The 24,588-nt window shown below is 37.8% G+C and overlaps 1 protein-coding gene across 1 annotated transcript in view; it reads left to right on the forward strand.

Moving 5' to 3' along the window:
* Nucleotides 1-669: 669 nt before the first annotated feature.
* The window catches only part of LOC122529516 (neuropeptide SIFamide receptor-like), a 93,343-nt gene continuing 69,424 nt past the window's right edge, over nucleotides 670-24,588 (forward strand). The window contains exon 1 of the mRNA XM_043655721.1: nucleotides 670-2,117. Coding sequence (XP_043511656.1) covers nucleotides 1,550-2,117 — 568 coding nt within the window. The 5' untranslated portion in view covers nucleotides 670-1,549. The remainder of the gene's footprint in view (nucleotides 2,118-24,588) is intronic.

Raw genomic sequence — 24,588 nt, forward strand, 5'->3', positions numbered from 1 at the left:
TAAATATTCCATTCCTCCTATGCATCTTATAAAATTACACGTGCAGTTGTATCTGGAATTTCTTATTGCAACTGTAGCCCTCTCGAAGTCCTCTTTCTCCCAACAGCTTTCAGTTGGTGATATTGTTCAAATACTAATCTCGTTGTTGTTCCAACCAGGTCAAACTCATTCTCACATGTTTGTAAAATTCCTTTCAATTCGATTATTTCACTTTATTCAGATTTGTCTTACTGCAAGCTAACTAATTGATACTTTACACGTTAGTTGGACACATCGCGCAGTACATACCTAACGGCACGCTACATTTCAATGTCAGGGCAGCATCTGCAGAAAATCAAACATCGAATTATCAACAGTACAGTTAGTACAGTACACCCTTTCGTCAACAGTCATCTTTGAGAAACCAGAGTCTTCCAATTTCATCGAGCAGCGTATTATCGACAATCTCGCTAATTTTAATTAAACATTTTTACCCTCTTCCTTTCTTCCCCTCCCCCCCAATAAACCTTCGAATCTTGTTATTTCCCGGCCTCGAACCATTCGCCACTACGATGATCGCAGCGTAGCTCGCATGCGGGTGCATGTGCCGGTGGATGGCAACGCTTGCGCAGTGATGGCGTACTGCCAGACAGCTCGCCGCTACGGGTGCATCTCGCGGCAGTTGGCAGTCGTCTTCTAAAGCAAGCTCATTAGTCGCTCAGCATTCGTCCGGGACACCTTACCGTGGATCACGCTACACACACATTAGGAACACCTCGGTGCCCCGTTTCACTCGACATCCACCCTTTCGTTTCCCTCTTAAAACCCTTTCTCTCTCTCTTTCTTTCTCTCTCTTTCTCTCTCTCTCTCTCTCTCTCTCTCTCTCCCTTCCTCCCTCCCGTCGTCGTTCGTTCATCGCGCGCCCTTTCGTTTCCACTGAGACGTTTGTCAAGACCAGTTATCGAGAACCAGTTTACCAATCAATGAGCAAAGTTCTCATCAGGCGTCGAGTCGAGAGATCAAGTTCACCTCGCGCGCGACATACCCGCGAGGGGATGCAACGAAGCTCGACAGACTCTCGTGCACGTGCCAGTTAGTTGACTCTCGAACGGAGCGTCGAACTCGGACCACGCGTTTCTCTCCCTTCTCTTTCATCAGAGTACTCTTTCTCCTGGTACTTCTCCTGGTTTGTACCCTCGGTTATACGAGGTCCGTCCGGCTCCAGTGAATCGTCTTCTTCAGTCCACCGACACGCACCTCCGATGATCCAGTGTCACGTAGCGTCCATGTTCATCGCGTAAATAACTCAGTCGGTATCGTGATACGAATAAATAATAATCGACTCGGGAAAGGAAACAGAAGGGGGAGGAAGGGAAAGAAAAAAAGAAAAAAAAAAAACAGATCGAGGATCGATCGGGCGAGCGTCGAGCAGTCGAGGGTGGAAGGCGGAACTCGGGCGGGCCGGGGTCATCGACACACCGTGACGCGTCGGCCGCGACGGTGCTGTGGACACCGAAGGGGAGTAAGAACGAGGGTGCACGGTACCGAGAGCACGGTGCAGCATCGGCCGATGGTCGAAACAACGTCGACCCAACGGTTCACGATCAAGTTACCGATGCTGCAGCCACCGTCTCCTCTCTTGGAGATGGCATCGCTCCGTTTGCCAGACTCCGAGGAGTTCGACGTCGACACCCGCCGCAGGAGTAACAATGGCAACGTACCGCCGACCACCGTCTCGGCCGTTCCACCGGCCACTGGCACCCTCTTGCAGATGAAGAACGACATTGGCGATTATCTGAACAACCTGATAGCGGAGGCGATCACGACGAACCCGAGGACGCCGATGGAGGAGCACGGCGGATTGTTGAACGCCAGTAAAACGGCGAACCTGTCCACCGCCGAACAGATTCCCGATCGATTGTACAGGCACAGCATGGCGATGTCGGCGGTATACTGTGTCGCATACGTTCTGGTATTCGTCGTCGGCCTGATCGGCAACAGTTTCGTCATAGCCGTGGTGTATCGGTCACCGCGGATGAGGACCGTCACGAACTTCTTCATCGTCAATCTCGCGGTCGCCGACGTCCTCGTCATCGTCTTCTGCCTGCCTGCCACGCTGATGAGCAACATCTTTGTCCGTGAGTACCAGTCCGTCACTCGCCATTTACCTTACGCACGCTTTCAATTTCAACGATTTCTCGAGGCTCTCGAACTGATTTAAGAAACCAGGCGGTTTAAGTTTAATTAAACACGACGTAGATCAGGCGGTGAACGTTTCGCGGAAAGAATTCGCAGGAACGGCATGTTCAGAGAGAAAAGAGTTTCGGCTTGTGGGAAAATCGAAGGAAGCTGCCGGAACGCGCGTTGCCTCCCTCGGTATATTGGACTGATCGAGTCGCTGGGCTTCCCAAGGGCGTCCAAAGTCTATTCTATACATAGAATTATTAATATCGGTGGAATCCGAAGTATACAGTAGAATCTCAGTTATTAGAACACCGATTAAAGGAACGATCGATTATCGGAATTGTCAATTGACAGAGAATTCCGATGGCCACTCGCCGGGGAGAGATTCGGGGACGATGATTGAAACCGTGACAAAATATCCGACAAAATATTCGTACGAAATCCATTAATTTACCCGCGAAACGAAACAGATCCGATTCGATCCGATCTAAATATCGATTGTTGCATCGCGATAACGAATCGCCTTCCGCTATTAGATTACAATTTCCCGTGTAACAAAACGCACGACGATTCTAATTCGACCGTTGTGCGAAATTTACCTTCCGCGACTCTCCCATAATGGCACCCCTAAATGGCAGTAAATCGCACAATCGTTCAAGCAACATTTCTCGTTACATTTACAATCATCGGCGACAATGCGTTCGCGTAACGAGACAGGCGAGCCAACAACTCTCGTTATCGATCTCTGGTATTGATCATGCGTGATCGAACGAAAGTGGCAGCGTGACGGAGTAGGGGGTCAGAGAAAAAACGTGAAAATTGGATCGAAGGCGATTAAAGGGGTGGCAGGGTGCGATTCGTTCGGCGTCCATTTGTCGTTGCAGGGGCCTCCGCTTTCTGGATCGGGCTCGCGCGCGCGAGAGAGAGAGAGAGAGAGAGGGGGGAGGGGTTGGGAGGGTTGAGAGGGAGGGGGAGTGGAAGGGTGCCCGGCGGAGTTCCCTTGCCAGTGCGGAATCGATCCCTTCGTGATTCTCTCTGGAGCGCGGCGAGCGTATCGCGATTCCGCTTTCACACAAGGACCGACAGCTTCATCTCGAGTAACTGCGGATAAATTATTCTATAATGGAATCGCGCGAAACTTACCCCTTCCACGGCGGAGCGCAGGGAGGAGGAGGGGGAGGGGAAGCTCGACGATTCTTTTCAATTTCTCGCGCGCTTCATCGCGATCCCGGCCGGATTTATTTTCGAGAGAATAATTTCATCTCGCGCTCGCGCGAGTGATCGATTCGACGATCCATTTATCGCGCATTTTTATCGGGAAATGTATTCTTTTTTTCTTTTTCCTTTTTGTAACGGAAGTGATTTACTCTGCAGTGTTTTACGTTTTCATTTTTGTGCTCGTCGCGCGGCGAGAAGTTTAAGCAGTTTTTTTTTTTTGTCAAAATTGTTTACGCGCGAATGTATCTGCGGAAATATTTATCTAAGAAATATTTGTTTAAGGGGCGAATCTTTGAAGCATACGATAGAAATTAAAAGTGAAATAATAGGAAAATGCACGAAAATTGTAAATTTGCAAGTGAGACGCGATATTTTACTTAATCTAGATTTTAGTGTGGATGAAAAAGATTGACGTTAATAAAATATTTATTTGCCATCGTGAGCAATCTGGTACGATCGAGTTGGTTTAACTTGTTGGATGAAAAGAATCTAGGTTTAAATTTCCTAATTATTCTGAAAGGGAAATTTAATTATTCGAAAATTATTTTTGAAAGGAATAGAAATAGAAATAAGTAATAAAGAGAAATAAATAACATGCAGAAATAGAAATAATGTACCATAAATTAATTTTACATAATTATACACTTTTGTATAATTTGTCACGCGAATATTCTGCGTTTTAATTTCATCATAATGGTCGATTACAAAAGATGATTAATAATCATTAGGACCAACAGAATAATCTATAAATCCCTGATGGGTAGACAAAAGAGTACAAATTAAATTTTGATCGAAATAATATAAACTATGCATGTACATTTTGCACATTATGTTATATAATTTGTGAATTATGCTATGTGATTCAAAATTTGCAGTTTTTGAGTTGTTGGTGAAAAAGAAATATTATTACAGGAATTTTTGCATATCCATCGGAGAAATGTAAACAGTCATCAACTATTTAAAAAATTCAATCAACCGTCAGCATTGCGTTTAGTGTTGTATAAAGTTGGAAGTTTCAAGGCTCAACTTTAAAAGTCGAGTTTTTAAGGACTGTTATCGTACGAAACTCAAAGCACTTTCGAAGCTCCAAGACTTAAATCTCCAAGTCCTTGAGACTAAAGTAAACAATATCATTGACGTATGTGACATTTCACAGTCCACGATCGCAGTTTGCAATTATTATTGCGTACAATAAGACAGCTGGTACAGCAAACTTCGAAAACCTCGAGGCTTGAACCGCGGACTCTAGCTTTCGAAGCTTGAGACTCATTCTACTGCACTTTTAATTGCGTTCTTGCAATAAAACACGATTTTTATTAAAAAAAACTTGAATTTTGTTCAATCTTTCGCACGCTGCCAAGATCATTAACCGAATTCATTTCAGTCTTCGAGGGAAGTTTCAGTCTTTCGCGAATTTTTCGATCGCGCGGTGGATCGATTTCACGACGATTAATTAAACAGGTCGGTCAATTTCGATTCGATGGATAATGGGAGGGATAACGAGCGGCAAATATAATCTCGCCGAAGGTGGATCGTCCGATTAGCCAGAACTAGCCAGATTACGTGCCTGTGTCCTCTATGCAACTGATCTTCGTCTAATTACGCCAGTGTGAACTGGATCGAAGGACGAGCTGGATCGAGACAAAGAGGTCATCTTTACGATTTTCCCGCGTCCTCGGAGGTGTGTCGCGCGAATACGAAACAAAAACGCTTCAACGGGGATTTACGAAGATCCACCGTGAGGGATCGTTCGAACGAAGATATTTTACTGGCCTTGCGTATCGGCTTTACTGCTCGCGTTAGGGGCGTAATGCTGTCGTGTTAGCGGCGTTAAAGGTTATTGAAACGTAATAAGATCATCGTCGTTTCCCCGTTTTAGCGGACCGTGACAGATCCGTCGACTTTTACGGTATATTTTATTGCCGAAGTATTTGTCACCGGTCTTTTCTTGTTAGATCCCTGTTTCATTGGCGTCGTTGCCTCCGATTCCTCCGCGTTTCGGTATTATCGATAGAAAGTGTCGATGTGCAATCAATTTCGGAATAAATTTTAAATCAAATATGCATAGATTCGGTTGAAATTCGTATAATTTCCGATTACGGGAATTTTCGTTCGGACGTGTATCGAATAACGTGCCTTTTTATTATTCAACCGATTAAAAATAATTAAATGTGGCAATTTTTGCAGGATTGATCCTAGTATTAAATAATCCTGTTTCCTTGCAAATCTAATAATTTCTCTCCGAATAGGATTGGTTGCATTTTCGACTGTGTTTGTCAGGCCAGTTAATAATTTCTTCGTTTTCGTTTTATTGCTTCGCACAAACAGTAATTTCCCTTGTTCTAGTTTCACTCGAATCCAGTAACATTTCTTAACAAAAAAAAAAAAAAAAAAGTCGAATAACATTTGGTCGCAACATTTTGATCTAGAATATTATTGAATCACCGTCGTTCTTCGTTACTGCGAATTTTCCGTTTCCATTTCGCTACTTCTCAGCCAGTAAATTGGCACGAAAGGTGTTCCGTTCGAGAAACGACGATCAGTTCATCTAGTCTTGAATCGCAAAGGTCGCGATAATTGTGGATAGAGACAGTGTTCGGCCATGAGCCTCCAGACTCCTCGGAACAGCCAATTGTCAGAGCGTGTCGCATGACTAACGACGTCATTAGCACGCACTCGTGCGGCGAACGCGCCTCACCAACCTTGTTTTCTCCGAGAAATTCAAGTGTTTCGTACAGACGGAACGCGACTTGTTCACCGTCTAAATTATTTGCGCCGCAGACTCTGAATTTTCCGTCTGGCAAACTCACGTACATACGCCGTGCGGTTTTTCTTTCAACGTGAAAGTTTGCTTGTTTCTTTTTGCAACGCTTTGGCATAATTAAAGCATTGATTTTTCTTCGTTTCCCTCTTCTTTTGTGTCTCGGAAGGAAGATTTAATTTATCTTCACAAAGGCTTTCGAAGGTAGCTGAATATTCGTAATATAAAACGATCTCTTCAAATTTTCGTTCGCAATGTTTTCGAAATGACTTCAAGTGTCGTTCAACTTTTGCAAACTGAACCATCTCGTGCTTGTTTGTCAGATACAGTACCAAAGCTCAGAAATGTAATAAATATACCAGGTAAATATTCGTACAATGTCCGTTGTTGAGAAGAGAGGGGAATAAATAATTTGTTAAAATACTTGTTTTTTTTTTTTCATTCACTTTCGTATCGCGCCATAACCCAGTTTCGATCCAGTTTCGTTGAAAATAAAATAAAAGAAAAGAATTTATCAATTGCTAGCGTTTGAGATTCATTTGAAAGAGGAGAAAGTAAAAACTCTGCACAGCTCGGCGAAAGTTAATGGATTTTAGACACATTTAGAAAGCGCATTGTTGCTCGTACATCAAATGCGGCAAATACGCGGCGCGGAAAAAAGTGGAAATCTATCTTTACGCCGCGATAATTAATTACTTGTTGAATGGTTACGAAAGGGCAGAAGTTTATTCCGCTAATAGGTTAACTTATAAGTGATGAAGGAATCGCTATACTTTGAAAGAAGATATATTTAATCGCATCACACGGATCACGGGAATTTACGTAAAATATCACTTTATTTTCGTTGGAAAACGAACAACCTAGACGTAGTTTTATTTGTGACACAGAATCTGTGTGACAAAATTTTTTAATACCTATAAACAGTTCACATTACATTATTCGAACGTTACCTACGCACGATGTCGAAACTATTTCTAACGGGAAGTGACACGACTAAAATTTGCAGAAGAAATATTTCGAATATTATTTAAAATATTAGATATTTCAAATATTACAAACAGAAGATATTTGAATATTTTATTAATATTTCTATATTAATCTTAATCTAAATTTCATATTTTAAATATGTATTTGATACATTTTTTTTTTTTTTTTAGTTTTTAATTATAAAAATAAATTGAAAGAAGGTGTAATAAAGACTAATTCTGTCGTAAATCTTCCATTTTATTCCAAGCACTACGATTTGTCAATGTATTTCATTACATTTTAGTAGATTCTACAATTTAAAAATTACAAATAAATTTGCATCACAGAAGTTATACAGATTACACGAATCGGACTCACTTTCTATTGTAACACAGTACGGCTTTCGATTTATTCATAAACATATATATGCCTTAATCACAGTTTTAATATGTGTTACTTGTTTAATAATTTAATCTATTTTAATGACTATAGATTTCCAACAACAAAATTTCATGCGCAAACATTGTCGATACAATCTCCGTGTAATTTCAAGCTCAGTTATTTACTCACATAATGCGGAATAATATGATTTTTTTTTTTCCTCCCTCTTTGCGCTGCGAAATGCAAAATGAGTTAAGTCATCGATTTCACTTGACGCTCGAGTTCAAGGTGATACGGCGCTTTCAACTTTCCGAACGTACATTTAATTCTATGAATGTTCAATCCAGCTTTTATCAGGAGGAAAGTACTTCTCAACTTTATTCAATCTTGCCACTTATCTTTTTCTTGGTACGAAACGCGACGTTTGCAATATTAAGTTTTTGAAAAATGCAGTGGAACTGATCTACGACGTTTTCTGCGACTTTCAATTTCAAACGTTTTCTGCTGAACGAATTTCCGAGCAATCGTCTTTGAAATTTTCGAGTAGTCTGTTCTTCGAACGTCATCTTGTGTCGTCTTCGTCGCGAGTGAAAAGGAAAAGGAAAGAAAAAAAGAAAAGGGACGAAACAAACATTTTGAAAGTTCGATCGAACAAACGAAACCAGTAAGGGGAGGGGAGACACAGATCTGGCGAGCTATCGATCACCTTGCACGCTGTTCTTCGATTTTATTTATACGATCAAAAGTGGAACATCGTCGCTACCAGCTCCGCTCGTCCAAACCAGAGAAATTTAATTTTTAATTAAAAAGTGGCGTAGCATATATATGAAGCAGCAGTAGTGTGCGTGGAAAGTTGTGAAACGTTGTGAGATCGATCGTTCAATTATTGGAAGACTGTATCGACCGGAAGATGCCTGCCTCCCTTCCTCCCAAAAAAAAATATGGCCTGTCGTGAAGCGACAGAATTTTCGCCGGATTCCTCTGTTTGCTTTCCCGAAAGAAACCGAGAGTCTATAACGAAATTGGACTCGTGTTCGAAGCGATGTTTTTGCTGCGTACGGCGGTAAAGAGCTTTCGTTTCTTCCCTCGTGAAATTATTGCTCCCTGGCAGGAAGAACTTTCACCTTGTTTTCGCTGCTTCTTTCTTCGGTAGTTTATTATCGGGGATCGTGTCGGTGTTTGTCTAGTAAAAATGTTTATCAAATTCAGTGCGAATGACACGACGGATTCGAGTAAGAGCTAACGATTTTTACTAACTCGAGTCGGTTGTTTGTAGTAAAATTGTCTCAGGATGAAGGAAGGGAAATTCTTTTTTTTTTTTTTTTGTGGAGAGATATAATACTTTTTTCAATACTGAAATAAAACGCATATTGAACTGAATAGAAATATAATTTCTGATGATTTTCGAACGTCGTATTCGCGCGAATCTGATCTTTACTTGTACGCGATCGGTGGTTATTTTTTATATTGTATTTTCTCTCAACTTACCATTGACTGACAACGTTCTAACTTTACCTTTGTTAATTATAATTAAACGAATCTCTTAGAAGCTTAATTGACATTTAATCATAATTTCTGCTTGTACTATAATAATAATTTATTTGTAATTTACTTATAATTATAAATTTAGTACATTGAAATAATTTTATTTATTATATATAGCAGAAGTTTTATATACATGCATACATACATTCTGTGTATACATATATGCACACATTGTAATTTCGTAGATTATAGAAATAATTATAAATATATAATAATATAAATAATAGATAAAAACTGGGATTATGAATAAAAATTTAATTATATATACATAAATAGTTACAATTATTATTTATATCATTATATTTACAATCTCTATGATGTACTAAATTACAACGTAAACTAATCTAATTTATTAAATTATTTATTATATAAATTACTCATATAACAATATTCTACATTATAGAAAAAAACGACGAATTTATTGCATACGGTTCGGTCACTCGTTATGGTCCGCGAACCAGTTGCCAGCGCAAGGGGTTAAACGCGAAGGGATGATAAGAATAAAATATTCCAACACTTTCATCGGCCAATCGGTCATTATTCTTACACGTGTACAAATACTCTGGCTCCATCGATCATTGTCTTCGCAAATTGTGCAGGAAAATTCCTTAAAAATACCTACGTAACAAACTAATAAGCTTCGTATTTTACCAACGTACCTTATGTGGTCGCTCCGTTGTCTGTCACTGCGCGGTCAAAATCAGCACTGGAACGTTCTCGATACATCCGAGGGTAGGCTAGGGACTTCCGGTAACCTCGAGCCTCGTCGGAAGAGCGCCTTAAAGCGCAATTTCAAAGGCCCGCCGGTTTCTAACGCGAAAACTATGCAAATCCGCCTCAATTCGTTGTAATTGCGTTATAATCGCGAAAGCGGGCACGTAACGTCAGGAGGAAGGATCGAAATGGGAAGCAAGACACGGAGGGGGAGGAACCGTGTGTAATCGCGTGCGATTACGTTAACAGCAATATCGGTCAACTGTTGCCTTTGACTATTGATCAGTGCATAATAACGCCGATGAAACCTGTACACGCAGCGCTCGTCCTCTCTTTCTCGGCGAGTTTCCGCGGTCGGTTCCCAACAATTATTGACAAGGGAAATACATACGTAAACTATAACATTGTCAAATATTTACGGTCACTTTCGTTGAGGATCGTTGAACATACAGACGGCAACGACGCCGGTTTAATATCAGAACTATTAATTGGTCAGCGCGATGAAACATCGGGATATCGCTTTTGCAGTTGCACGTATGAAAATAAGGGAATTCGGCTCTTGTCAATTTGGCTGTTTGTTTTGCTGGCGATCTTGAAACGAATTATCTTCCCCATTGACATCCCTTACTTTCGTAAAGAAAATGAATATTTCATTGACGGAATATAGGCAAATAGGAGATAGTCAAAGTTGGGTAAGTGGAATAGCAATTTATCGGAAATTAATCGGGCAAATCGTTTTTCAATCGAACTGAAAAGAAGATATGCTTCGAGATGTTGCAAAAAAGAGTATTTACACGCCGTTGTATTTATTATTATACATTAATTAATTAGTGTGTATACCTAATTAATTTAAAGTAGTATCGTACGGTTACGATACTACTTATAAAAATTTGATACTATGAGAACGAAACGTAGAATGTGATGAAGAAACGGCTCAGTGAGAAATAAAAGTATAAATAAGGTAAAAATACATTTTGCGACGACTGTCGACAAGAGATAAATATTTATTCAGTAATCGTTTAAAAAACGAGTCGATTGACTCGGGCAGAAATCGATTAAACGCGCAATTTCTTCGTATCTTCCCTTTCTAAGACGAGGTTAAATAACTCGTTTAACGTGTTTATGTTCAGCATGATGCACTTTCTTCGTTAGAGGCTAACGACTCTTCTACACATTTCTTGGAGGATTCTTGGTTTCTTGGTCGTGCAATAATCTCCTTGAAAATGACACTAAGCCAACAATGGCACAACAGAGTGTGTTTAAAGTTGGATATCAATCGAAATTTTTGTCAGAAGGTACGATAATCTTTGTTCCGTTGATTGCCTCGTAACAAAAGTGAAAATAACTTTCGGCGGCCAATTTTTCAAGAAACGAATGGTTACGTAATACACTCGAGTTTCACAAAATCACAGTTACCACAGTAAAAGATACTTGTACAATTTCGTCTTTCATACGTGGAATTATATTTTTACTTATTCCAACAAAAAGTATGAGAGACTGAGAAATTGGGTCAAGGACTTGAGCCTTTCGCAAAGAGGAGCCAGTTTGTAGTGATAAAATTCAAGCTTCATCTAAAACCAGCTGTAGATAATGACCGAAGCTGTTCAAGTATAGTCGATACTACGCCAATTGCCAAATATCGAATAAAAATTCTCGATTTTTTGGCCACCTAATCAAATATCGTTGTACATGTAATAACAGATTAACATCACTTGCACGCACCGTCGTTTTATTAAAATATTGCGAAGCCATCTTGCCTGGAATATGCAGCTCGAAAGTATTTCAATATCGTTCGTCCTTGAAGATTACAGTATTTGCCAAATACATAACTGAAGACGAACTTTCGTTGCGGATATCTCGAAAGATCCCGGCCCAAGGACACTCATCGTGGTCCAAAAATTTCATTTCATAAAACCAAAATGCCGGTGGATGCGAGAGATTCAAATATTAAAACTGTTTCGAGAAATTTGTAAACGCGAATCTAAAAATACCAATAAATACGGTCGAATAAACTCAGAGATTTCGTAACAATCGTATTGAACTACGTCTTCGAGTTTTTACTGCTTGTTTCGGCAAACGAAAGAACTTCTAACTTTTTGAAAATTAGTACAATTTGCGGTATATAATTTTATATATTATATATATTTATGATATTATAAATATTATATATATATCATATATATTTATAATATTTATATATTTAAATATATTATATATTTATCAAGCGAGTTTTGTAGTATATTATTCGATATATTTGGCAATTGGCGTAGTATCGACTATACTTGGACAGCTTCGGTCGTTATCTACAGCTGTTTTCAAATGAAGCTTGAATTTTACACTTTGTATTGCCTATCAAGGGGTATGAAAATCACATGAATATTATATATAAAAATCTACTGATATTATTTTCAACTCTGGTGACGTACTTCGTTACCAAAGAATGTCGAAAATGTACATACGTCGCGCGTTGAAACGTGTGTGACATTTTCTAAGAAAGAGAGACGTTAGATCACGATCTAACGAGTGGAAGATTTTCAGAAGGAAGAGAATCTTGGTTCGAAACATCTTGATTCGAAATCAGGCGGTTCAATTAACGTGGCCCTCCGCTTTCGAAAGAGCCTGTGAGATCTGTGCACATATTGACGCGCCGGGGATGCCAATGTACGGCTAAGCGGTGGCGAACGGCGAAATCAGCCCCGGTTCCGTGGCCCGGTGATCGACTCTGCGCGCGGCTAATTCGATTTGCCGTGTCGTTAGTCTAGAATCCCGAGATCGCTGCCAATTTCCATTTCAAAGCGAACGACTCGTGTCCTGCGCCTGCACACCGCCGCCGCCTTCATGGAAAACGGGCGCGCACGTCGTTTTCGAGGCTAAATGATCACGCGCTGTCCATCGGGACACGACTAACTCGGAAAATCGTTTCTGTCGCCGTCCTCTCTTCTGTGACCCTGGTCGGCCGCACGTTCTGCCTACACAGAGTGACGAAATAATCGCCAGCCCGTACATCTGTTTCGCTCGTACGAATTTCCTTCGAATCCATTTCAAACGACAGTTATAATATTTGTCTTCGGACTCTTTTAATGGTATTCTAGACACGCGCCGATGCACGAAATTGCGAATTAACGTACTATTTTATAGTAACCCGCACACGATGGCTAAAAATTTTTAAACGAAACATAAATGTTTAAATTTACGTTCGAAATAATTATTTGTCTTCGTTTTGTTTGAAATTTATTTAATTTTACAAGTACACGGGGAATCGCGTATATTTGAAACAATTACTCGAATTGAGTACTTCTCTCGTCGTTCGTGCAATGAAATGTTTGAATATTATTTTTGTGAAGTCGTTCTTAATCATTGTAGGTGAATGAAATTCTATAACATGCGTTAATGTTTCTACGTTGTGACTTGGAAATCAACAACATTTCTCAAAAATAATATTATATTGTATATGATTAATTAGTTAATTAGCATAAAATACTATTTTAAATAATTTCTACTACCTCTTAACAGTAGAACCAACCAACAACCAAAGTATGAAATTTGTAGCAGAGAAATGAAAGTGCACGGAGCAGGAAAAAATTGATAACACGATAAAGAACACAAGAAGATTCTATTTTACACATTATAAATTAATCGTTTTGTCCACTTTGATAGTTACAGTGTCAAACAATTATTATTACAATGACACATTTGAGGTAATACTATTAAATAAAATTAATTTTCACATAGTATTTTATTTCAATTACCATCTTAAGTATTTTTTACTTCACATATAACCAACACGTATTCGAGCTCAAACATATTGCGAAATATTTTTAATTTTAGTAACCAGTGCTATCATCGTTGATAATAAAATTCTTAAATTACATCTTAAGTAATTAATACAGATAATCTTTGTATAAAATTTTTCCTAATTTTAGGAGAGAATTCGCATAAAGGCAAGTGTTATATGAAATTTATTCGTTAACGCGCAACAATGGAAATCGGATTGGTGTTAGAAATTGGATTTTCTAAATACGAGTGAAGCCAACGTCGTTTCTAACGACGTTGAATTCTCTCGGCATCAGCTATCGATCCTCAGATTTGTGTATACTTATCGGTACCTGAAGTTTTAAGCCCAGTTTTATCGAAGTAGCACTTGTCCAGGTCGTGACCTTCCCTTTTGTTCGATTCAGGGGAGTGCTCGAGTACAAGTGTTATCCTATTTCGGTTAGCTTAATCGTCTACACCCCCGAAAAGTCAAGTAAAGAGTCAACCCAATTAAGTAGCTGCACGAACGTGAGACTATCGCGTTCACCCACGTACGATTTATCTCCGCGAGAATCAATTATAACCAATTGAGCCTCGTTACAACGCAGATTAAGATTCATGTCGAATGTCAGAAAAAGAGGAGAATTCGAGCAAAATGATGATGATGATCACGTCAAATAAATTTTTTCGTACTTTCAGTTTCGTTTGTACATCATTTTAGTTTTAGTTTCTGTTTCTGCTTCATATTCAGTTTACGAAAAAATTCTGTGCATCTCGTATAAAAGAATATCTGTCTTCGTGAGATTTTTTTATTCAGAACAACCTATTGAACAACCTGGTAAAGTTATTTGGTTTCCTCTAGGGACACTCTGTATGTACATACATATATATATATATAAAAAAACTAATTGAAACCGAGACTATTTATTAATTAAAGTCACTTTTGTAGCCCATTATCGTTTGTCTCCCGGACTTACATAAGCCAGTTCAAATAGAAATGTCGGTTATCTGGATTAGGATAATCTGTCGACCAGATTATCTGCAAAGCCCGGATTGCATTTTAATATTGTCTTCCATATCGGGAATCTAAATACGCCACACTGTGAAACTTTTATCTGTAATTGATCTAACCGCGCTGATAATGGAAAGTAATTAACTTTTCGGAATTGAACAGAAAAGAGAAGCCACGATGAAAAGGGAAAAAGTATTTCCAAAAGAGGAACGTTCTGAGACAATTTTCAATTAAAAGTTATTAAAAATTATTCCTACATATATTAATATATTATATATATAATTAAATATGTGTATTTATTATAATATTATATATTATATTATTATACTATATTATTATATATTATATTATATTATATTATATATTATTATATATAATATTATATATTATTCATTTTATTATAATTATTATACTATACATTTTATTTTAATATTCTGACGATACCTAACTCTTTTCATCGAGTCAAGTTGATGTAGTTTGACAAGGTTTGAGCAAAGAAAAGTATAAAAATTCTGTAAAAAACAAAACAAAAAAAAACAATAATTGAAAAATTCAAAAACGAAATAAAAGGAGTATGTCGTTATTTGGGGCTATAAAGGTTAAAAGTACCATTGTCATATCTCTCTGATGTGACAATAATTTTTCATTGTATTCAAAAGGATATATAAATAAACATTGATGACATCGTAAGATACATTGTAAGTGACTAGAAGATTGTATAGTTCAGCGTCCTATTTTTTCCAATCACAGCCGCAACCCTCTCGGTACTTACAAGTCTGGGTCACGATCATCTGTAATCTCTTATCCATTATCTTACAATCGCCATTAAATTCTCGAATCCAACAATTCTTCCCGTTCTTTCGTAAAATTCGTCCTTCGGTGTTACGCTGTTAATAATTTTTTTTTTTTTTTCATTGCCAAGTGAACATTTAAAACTTACAAATGCATTGTAAAAAGGAAAAAAAAAAAAGAAACAATAGTAGAGAAAAAAATACAAAGCTCTCACTTGTTATTTTATTCACTCCACCGCGGGTCTCGATTATTCGCTGATCCTGGATTTATCTCAGCCGTTTGTTTCCCCGATTAGCCTAATTTCAATCGACGACTCGATGTAAATTAAATTATCATGAAATTTCATTTCCTTGATTACCTAGTGCCACAAACGTCTACTGAAATAATTTATATAAAACACATAATTGCAAAATATAAAATAAATATAAAATAAGTAAATAAAATATGAAAGATATAATTATATTTAATATTTTTACATTGGATATAATAAAATATAAAATATGAAAGATATAATTATATTTAATATTTTTATATTATATATATAATAAAATATAAAAGATGTGATTATAAAAATATCGCTATGATCATGTAAATCTAAGGGATGTTCTACCTACGTAAAGTTCTCGACGTAGAGGCGAGTGATATTTTAATAAAAATTCAGCCGAGATCGAAGTATCAGGGGCAGCTTTCGAGATGTTCCTTCATCACGACCGCGCTTCCGTGGTTACAAATTGTTTCAATAAAGTGCAGCAAGTGGATCTCCCTGGAACTCGGTTTGCTCGTTAATCAAGGCCGTTTTTATAGCTTTATAGCGGCGAACGGTCCTCGACCGAACATCCACACGTGCCTCTGCAGAAATTTAAGTCCGACCGGCGTGTAAATCACGGAAACCGGAAATCCGTCCAACATAAATTTCGCGCGACCTTCTATCATCAACGATCGAACGCGCAACCCCCCGCCCTCTCCGTTCTTGTTTAAATATATTTCGTTGATTGTTATCGAAAGGCGAAAACAAGAACCATGATTTATTCTCGCTGCTTCCTTTCTTTATTATTTTTTCGAAATTATGCGCCGGCGGTGGCGATTTGTAAGTTGGTTGTTATAAAAAAATTTACCATTTAAAAAGAGACTCGCGTAAAAGAAGAACCGCGCAAATCGAGACACTGGTGCGCTATGTTTAATTTAATATATCGCCAAAAAATGATAGTGATACAAACTGACAATAATATATTTCTATATTATTTTATCAAATAATAAATTATATATAATATTATGTTTAAATAATATTTATATACCATATATATAAATTATATTTCTTGATAATAATATATTTCTATATTGTTTTATCAAATATCGTCGAAATATTAATACAGTAACTCGGTCTTAGATTACTCAGAAGGGAAAAAGAGTTTCGATCTTTTATCATCTCCCTTTTGTCATGCTCTTCTGTCTGTGATTTTTCGTTAATCCTGTACAGGCATAGAGGATTCGCCGACTGTTTCGAGCAACTGTTACAAGTAGGGGGAGGAATTCCTTGTTTCGTCCGTTAAATGACGTTTCCCATTTCGAGGAATATTCTTCCGAGCTCAGCTCCGTTTCCGGAGCTAAAGAGGGACAAAATGACGAGAAAGAGAGAGAGAGAGAGAGAGAGAGAGAGAGAGAGAGAGAGAGAGGGAAGGAGAGAGAACGGGAAAGGGAAATTAGAGGCGTGGTGAAAGAAATAAAAGAACGAGTCAGATTAATCGTTGCGATCGATGCACCGATAATTAGGTCGTGGATTCAACTATACATTGGAAACGAAATGGAGCTGCGAACGATTATGCGATTGCACATACAAAGTGTTCAACTGGTTCAAATGATTGGTTGAAAAATGATCTCGGTCAGATTAGTGCTTCAATGCCAGATTGATTCTCGAATGTTTGAAAGTACAACCACGATAACTTGATCATCTTGGGTCATGTTTCCGTTGTTTTTCGAAGATGTGGGAAAACTTTGTTAATAAAAATTGTTTGATACAGAGAGCATTATAATATTATATTAGTTATTTTTTTTTTTTTACATATAGCTGGAGATAACCTCTATTTTTTTAAATGAAATTTTCTACTCCATTTAATCGATACAGCTTGACATTTTCTATTAAAAAAGTATTACTCTGTGTACGTTGGAGAATTATTAATTTGGTAGATATTTTAAGTTTAACTTTATGAAATTTATGCATGTACGAAAGACAAGGACAGTTTGAACACAAGAATACTGTCCTTTGTCTCTCCTCGTCTTTCATACATATGTGCATCAACAGATTTTACAGAATTGAAATTAAAATATCTCCTAAACCAATAGTTTCTCAACATATATAAGTTAATACTTTTTTTTATAACATTGTTAATTAATGAATCAATTGCCATTTGAATTGAGCTGAAAATGATTTTCAACCTCTCTGCCTATAAGAAAAACTGCTGCTGTCACATTATGGTCCCCTCTGTACTAAAGAATTTTCGTTAATACGTTGACTGCCATGATTGATAATATTCCCTTACGAGTAGCTATAAGAAAATCATTATGCAATGCATCTGACACAGTGTCGTAACGAAAATGTGGAAGCACCAGTTCAGACGCAAAAAAAAAAAAAAAAAAGGAAGGACCAGCATAACCTAGTGCGAAAATTTATTACCAAAAACATATAGCAAATGATGGTTCGAGAAGTGCTAAAAATTAGACAGAAAACGTCACTGTAAATATCAAAATTTCTATAATAAATACATAATATTTCTGGTCGACGATATTCGTTTTAGTTTAATTATTCTGAACCAGTCCGAGGCACCACGGAGGAAATCGATTTCGAGGGAAAAAGAAAAAAAAAAAAAAACGGTCACCGGTGACCAACATGACGGTCGACGAAATATTTTTTCCATATCCTCGAAAACGACGAGGACGTTCAAGGTGTGATACTAAGCGTGATCCTAATGTTACGCAAGCCGTGACAATAATTAAACAGGGAAGGATGGAAGGAACAGCGTTGTAGAGTGCACAGCCCGTACTATAGTACAGCCGCGGCAGACTATAGGTCGTGGGTCGTAGATAGCGGGACGCCGCGCCGCGCCGCGCCGCGCCGCTTCGAGTTCAACGTGTATACGTACGCTGGTGCACACGCAGACAGGGGATGAGTGTATCGAGTGCGCTGGCTGCACGGGGTGAACGTCCCGAGGCGACCGCGTCCCGCGCCCTCCAGCCTGCGCTACTTCTCCGAGTCTCCTTCGGAAATTGGGGCTCGGTTCCACTATGCCCCAGCTTTCCGCGTTTCGATCCTTCCTCCTCCTCCTCCTCCTCCTCCTCCTCCTCCTCCTCCCCCCACAGACACAACCACCCCCTAGGTTTAGCTAGCTAGACGCTAAACTGACAACGATCGTTCAATTATTACCAGTCCGCTGTTCAACATCAATTATCTCATCACTTTTGCTTTTCGATATGGAACGAACCGCCGACAATAGTTCCAAAGGGCGACATAATGAACCTGAAACGCTTACAAGAACAAGCAGGCATTTGAATGGTCCAATTATTCGCGTTACAATCTTCGCCGTTCCTTCATGAAAATTCAAGAGGCCCGGCCTCGAATTAATGGACAAACCTTTCTATCCGGGTAATTGATTCCTTTATGAAAATACTTATGATAATGGCGTCCTCTCGGGCATTTCCTTGGCGAGAGACCATTTTCGAGAAGGGCTGAAAGCATCCATCAGGCCTGAATAAGTAACGTCGGTGCCTTACTCGGCTGTATTCTGCATTTAGGTATTTTCTTGCGTCTCTTACATCTCGTCCTGTACATTGCAATCCCTTCCCCGTTCGTTTGAAAAACTATATCAGAAAGGTCTCTTTGTCCTTTTTTTGAAATATTATTTTAATATAAAACGTATGATTACCCATAAATGTAATTATATATATTATTATAATTATATTATATTGTTTCAATTTAATTATAATTATATTGTGTTATTTTAATATAAAATATACGATTACCTATAAATGTTCTTTCGAGAATAATATCTCGGAATCGTAAAATTTCAATTATAATTAAATTTATGTAATTATATATTATTTTAATATAATTATAATTGTATTATATCATTTTAATATAATTATAATTATATTGTGTTATTTTAATATAAAATATACGATTACCTATAAATGTTCTTTCGAGAATAATATCTCGGAATCGTAAAATTTCAATTATAATTAAATTTATGTAATTATATATTATTTTAATATAATTATAATTGTATTATATCATTTTAATATAATTATAATTATATTGTGTTATTTTAATATAAAATATACGATTACCTATAAATGTTCTTTCGAGAATAATATCTCGTAATCATAAAATTTCAATTATAATTAAGTTTATAAATATAATTAGTAATAAAAATATATTTTCAATATTAATTCATAAGATAATAAACTAATAAATTTATCAAATTAAATGATATAATAATTGGTCGTGGTCTCTAACTAAAAAAAAAAAGAAAAAAAACTCTCATCGTCGATCGATCTGGTCTAGTTGTTACACACGACACCCGAGCCATTGCCAAAAGTCCTACGTCCCCGAGAGTTGGTCGTTCCGTCGGAGCGGAAGTTCACAACGCGAAGGACGTCTTGATCCATCCCCGTACCGGAAGTTTCCACGTGGAAGTCCGTCGAAACAAGCGCTCGTTGATTTCGCGTTTCGTCGCCCTGATATTCGAGAACGGGGAGAAAGACTCGATTAGAAAGGTGGGTCTCTCCGCCGTGGTTGTCCGTGAACGGACAGTTCCTTTAACAAAAGCCGGCTTAAACAGCCGCCACACAAATTACCAGGCCATTGTTCCCGTCATTCGGATCGTTCGCAAACGAACCGAGCAATTTCCAATTCACTCGACTCGCGCGTTGCTTCTTTCGGCTTCGGTGAACATCGTTCGTATCGGTAACCCTTAAAAAACCAATTGGAAACTAATAATTCGGGGCGAGCAGGAATAAAAAGAACGACAGAGATTAAACAATTTCATTTTCGGTGGATTTTAATCACCGTTCACCGGGTGAACACTACGCGAACACGAACAAAAAGGCCGTGTTTATTGGTAGTCGCTAATTCGATAAGACCGAGGACCAGAGGGAGGTTCTGTACCGTTTTCTCCTTTTTTCTTCCTCTTCCTCTTCCTCTTCTTCTTCTTTTTCTTCTTCTTCTCCTTCTTTTTGTGTTCTTAAGCTCCTCGTTTTCACCCCTTTTGTTCTGCTCGAGCAGCGTTAAACGCGATACATCGAATCTGATGTATTATTATCCGGAGAAGAGGCATTTCGAGCAATTATCAGGCGCATCCTCACTTTAAAAGTATTAAAGGTACCCGCTGCTATTGTAGAAACGTAATAATTGACCCAGATTATCGGGGAAAGGATTGATCGAGCATTGAAACGGCGAATAGTATAAGTAGCGAAATAATAAAGGACAATTTTCTTTTAAAGAGAGAGGGAGAGACAGGTACAATTAAATGAGCACTTCAAGGGGATTACACACGCTTAATAAAATCAGGAAAATCGATTTTTCAAGAATCGCACGATTCTTCTGGAACATTGTGAAATACTTCAGGGGATAATTAATTTGGAGCTTTTGTTTGTTTAACAGTAACAGATAACTGAAACTCTTCTCGGAGTGAAATTTTCGAAATCGGTATCGGAAAGACCATCGAATTAGTTTGAATAAAAATTTGTGGGGATATTCTCAGAGCTATCGTCTGATAGAAAGAGTTGAAAATGCTGAAATTTGGACAGCTCGTCATTAAAAGAAAAAAAAAAAAAAAAAGGAGAAGAAACTTTGATATTTTCAATTGACTTTAAGTATTAGCTTTTTGTACAATTTGACGTGAAATTTAAAAGAACTTTACTATAGATAAAGCCATAAGAAGATGTAGCCATGTCTTGCTACTTTCATATGTTAGTTGGTTTACATTTTTGGCAACCATTAATTGAACAAGATATGATAAAATATATATGTGTATATATATATATATATATAAATTTTATTATTATAATAGATTACTTATTTTTAAAAGAAATATAATTTTATCTTAAAAAATATTCTTCGAGTTTCCTTATTTTGCATGCATTCAAAGGCATGTAACTTTTCAATTGGATTAGAAGATTAATAAATAAAATGACAATGATCTTAAATTCATTTTTAAAGACGATGATAATACGTCATTTTCGTTGGCCCGCCACGATACCGAGCAATAACACCTCTGCCATGATTTTCAAATCTAATCGAACGGAAATTTCACCTTGGTTTCAAGGAAAGTGCGAAGGCACATTTGTGCAAAGAAAGAAAAGAACAGGGACAAAGTGGAAAAAAACACGTGTGCAAATAAAAAGAGCACGGAAAAAATTCGCGACACGCTTCTTTACGTGTTATGAAGGTTAAAGTGTTGTCATCGATCGTTTCGTCGCATCAGTTGTCAATTTATGTTTCCTTGGAGCATAAAGAAATCGTAACGAGTCATTCAATGAAAATAATTATATATTATCATCATGAAGAATGTCTCGGTTAAATGGAATCGTCTAAATATCTGCTTAATATATTTGTTGTTTCATAAAATCATTTCTTAAAATAAAGTTACACTGATGTGAATGAAGACAGTTTACGTAGGTTAAAGTATTTTTACCTATCGGATATTTTATTTTATTTTATTTTATTTTTTTTTTTTTTGCAGAAGATAGCGTTGAGCTATTCGTGTATGCTTGGTTGAAACTAAAGTGCTTAATTTAAAAAATAGGATAAGAAAGGCATTTTAATTTCATCAAATTTGGTATATGAGAGGCAAGGGAAACGCAAGCTTAAGAGTATCACAACATGTCTTTTACACGACATATTTTTCACAATTAAGATTATAGTATTCTTTAAACTAAGCATGTGTAGATACAAGCATCTTAATATTATTGTGTAATGAATTAAAAAATGCATCAACATTAATGCAAGAAAGATTAAGAAAATACAGAAAATGTCAGTGACTTTTAAATCTCGTGAAAAAATAACTTTGAGAGAAACCATTGTTTCATCATTATGCATTCAACTTTGTCCTAACGCGTTAAAGCAAATATTTAGATGGTCCCATTTAACCAAAATACTCTACGTACATATTTCGTTTGGAAACGATCAGACGAAAATATTAAAACTAATCCAACCTAGGAAAAAAACTCGTTGAATATTAAAAATCCTGTTTAGTTCCCATTGAAACGACGAACAGAGGCGAATTTATTTTGACTCTAATGACGCTGTAGGCGAAAGTCTGCAAAACATTGATTAAACAATTGTCGGAGTAACATAAGACATACTTGTTTTTTAAAGAATAGGATAAAAATCTTAACCTCGCTAAAACAATGTTTGTCGAATCGACACATTTTTAAGAATATTTAATATCTCTTGCAAAGCGAAAAAAAAAAGAAAATATCAAAGTATCAGTAACGTAGAATAATTACACAACGAGAATCATGTCCGAGAAACGATCCAAATTTTCTAATCACTCTGTCAACCGAAAATAATTCATTCTCGATCGATTGTGGTAGAATAATTTGCACATAAGAAAATAAGTGTTCCTCTACGTTCTTAAATCAGCGATTTTTGTATCGTATCACAACCATTTGCTGTATATAAAATTTCGCTCCGAAGCTTTCGTTGAATCAATTTGTCACTTGCTTCAACTCGTGGGCATTTGAAATGAAACGGGGATCTCCGACGATCAGAAAATTTCGTCGCCAGTTACGATAATTATCGGGTACCGATCCTCCGATCTTCAACAACCGCGCGAAAGGCTGAAAAGCAATGCCCATCGGGGAAACGATAATCGCGACTCTTCGGTGCATTATTCCCCAATCATGACCGCAATTAACGCTTTGGAAAGCTTTCCAGCGGACGGCAGTTTCGGCCCAGTCTGAAAATCCCGTGATAAATCATCGACCCTGACACATATCGCGGGCCGCGCACGGTGAATATGTGCCAGCGCACACGAACGGGCACGGTCGCGAATCCATTCGAACAGGTTCGCAACACGGCCCGTGTACACATCGACACGCGTACGAGCGTAAAACACGAACAAGCCATGCCATGAGAGAGCAGCTCGCGCGTGCCGCTCGAACGTGTCTATTCAGCCTGCTTTTGTCATGGCGTCGCTAAACCGTCACATGCTCCGTGTACGCTTAATTACACGTTATTACGCTTCACGGAACGTCGCGTCGCCGTTCGGTTTCCCCTTGGCTAGATCCAGCGGGGAATGATGTCGTCGTTCGACCGAGTGTGTTCCGCCTGCAGCAACGCCACCCCCCGCCCTACCTTCCGCCCCCGTAATCACCCGATTTCACCAACGAAACTGGCGAGCAACGCGTCGGGAACAGGAGCTGCACCGTTGCTGTCTCTGGCAGTTCAGGAACACCGGTCCTGCACCGCGACATATCCTCGACCTTCGTTACTCGCCGGCTTCCGATCGAGATCAAGAAAGTTCAGCGAGTTTTGGATATATCACCCGCGTGATAAGCGCGTTCCTCGGGATTGGGGGGTGGGGGAGGGGATTTTTGGAAAATTCTGAGACTGGCATGGGGCGTGATTACATTTGATTAACGCTAGAACTATCGAGGACTAATGTACAAAAATTGAGTTAAGGAATTGATAGTGAACACGAGCTTTTATTCATATATTTTACAAGAACACTCGAATTTCTGAAAAATGTAACATTGCAAATCCGCAAAATTACTAAATAAATATTATAAATTGGTCATTTTGACCGCTTTGGTAGTTCTAGTGTTAAGTTCTTAACCTTTTCTGGGGTTTAAAATTGTCTCACTTTTTTTTTTTTTACAGTTAATGCATAGTGGGATGTTCCTTAACCCACTTTGTTTTGGAAAACAGACGTGTTTTCAATGAATTTCATATTAAAACGTTAGTTGCATGGTGGGATTATTTATGTCCCAGTCTGTAACAAAGAATTTACTTAAATTCTTTTTAAGAAATATCTTATTAATCGAAATTCCCCTTTTTTTTATATTAAAAGAAATTCCGTGCAGGTAGAGTTTTTTTTTTTCTTCTTTAAAGTTGCGTGTCCTCAAGAGTTAAGCGACATTTTCAAAAACTTGAAAGACCTTCTTAAAATATTATAAATTCCTTTTGCTAGTTGTTCTATGTTTGTTTGCTAAAAATTGAGTAAAGTTGAGAGTAACATCGAGAGTAGAAATTGAAAAAAAGGCTGAAATATATAAGAATTTGAGGATC

The sequence above is a fragment of the Frieseomelitta varia genome, unplaced genomic scaffold (genome assembly GCF_011392965.1).
Source record: "Frieseomelitta varia isolate USP_RPSP 00005682 unplaced genomic scaffold, Fvar_1.2 scaffold_291, whole genome shotgun sequence".
Classification (NCBI taxonomy): Eukaryota; Metazoa; Arthropoda; class Insecta; order Hymenoptera; family Apidae; genus Frieseomelitta; species Frieseomelitta varia.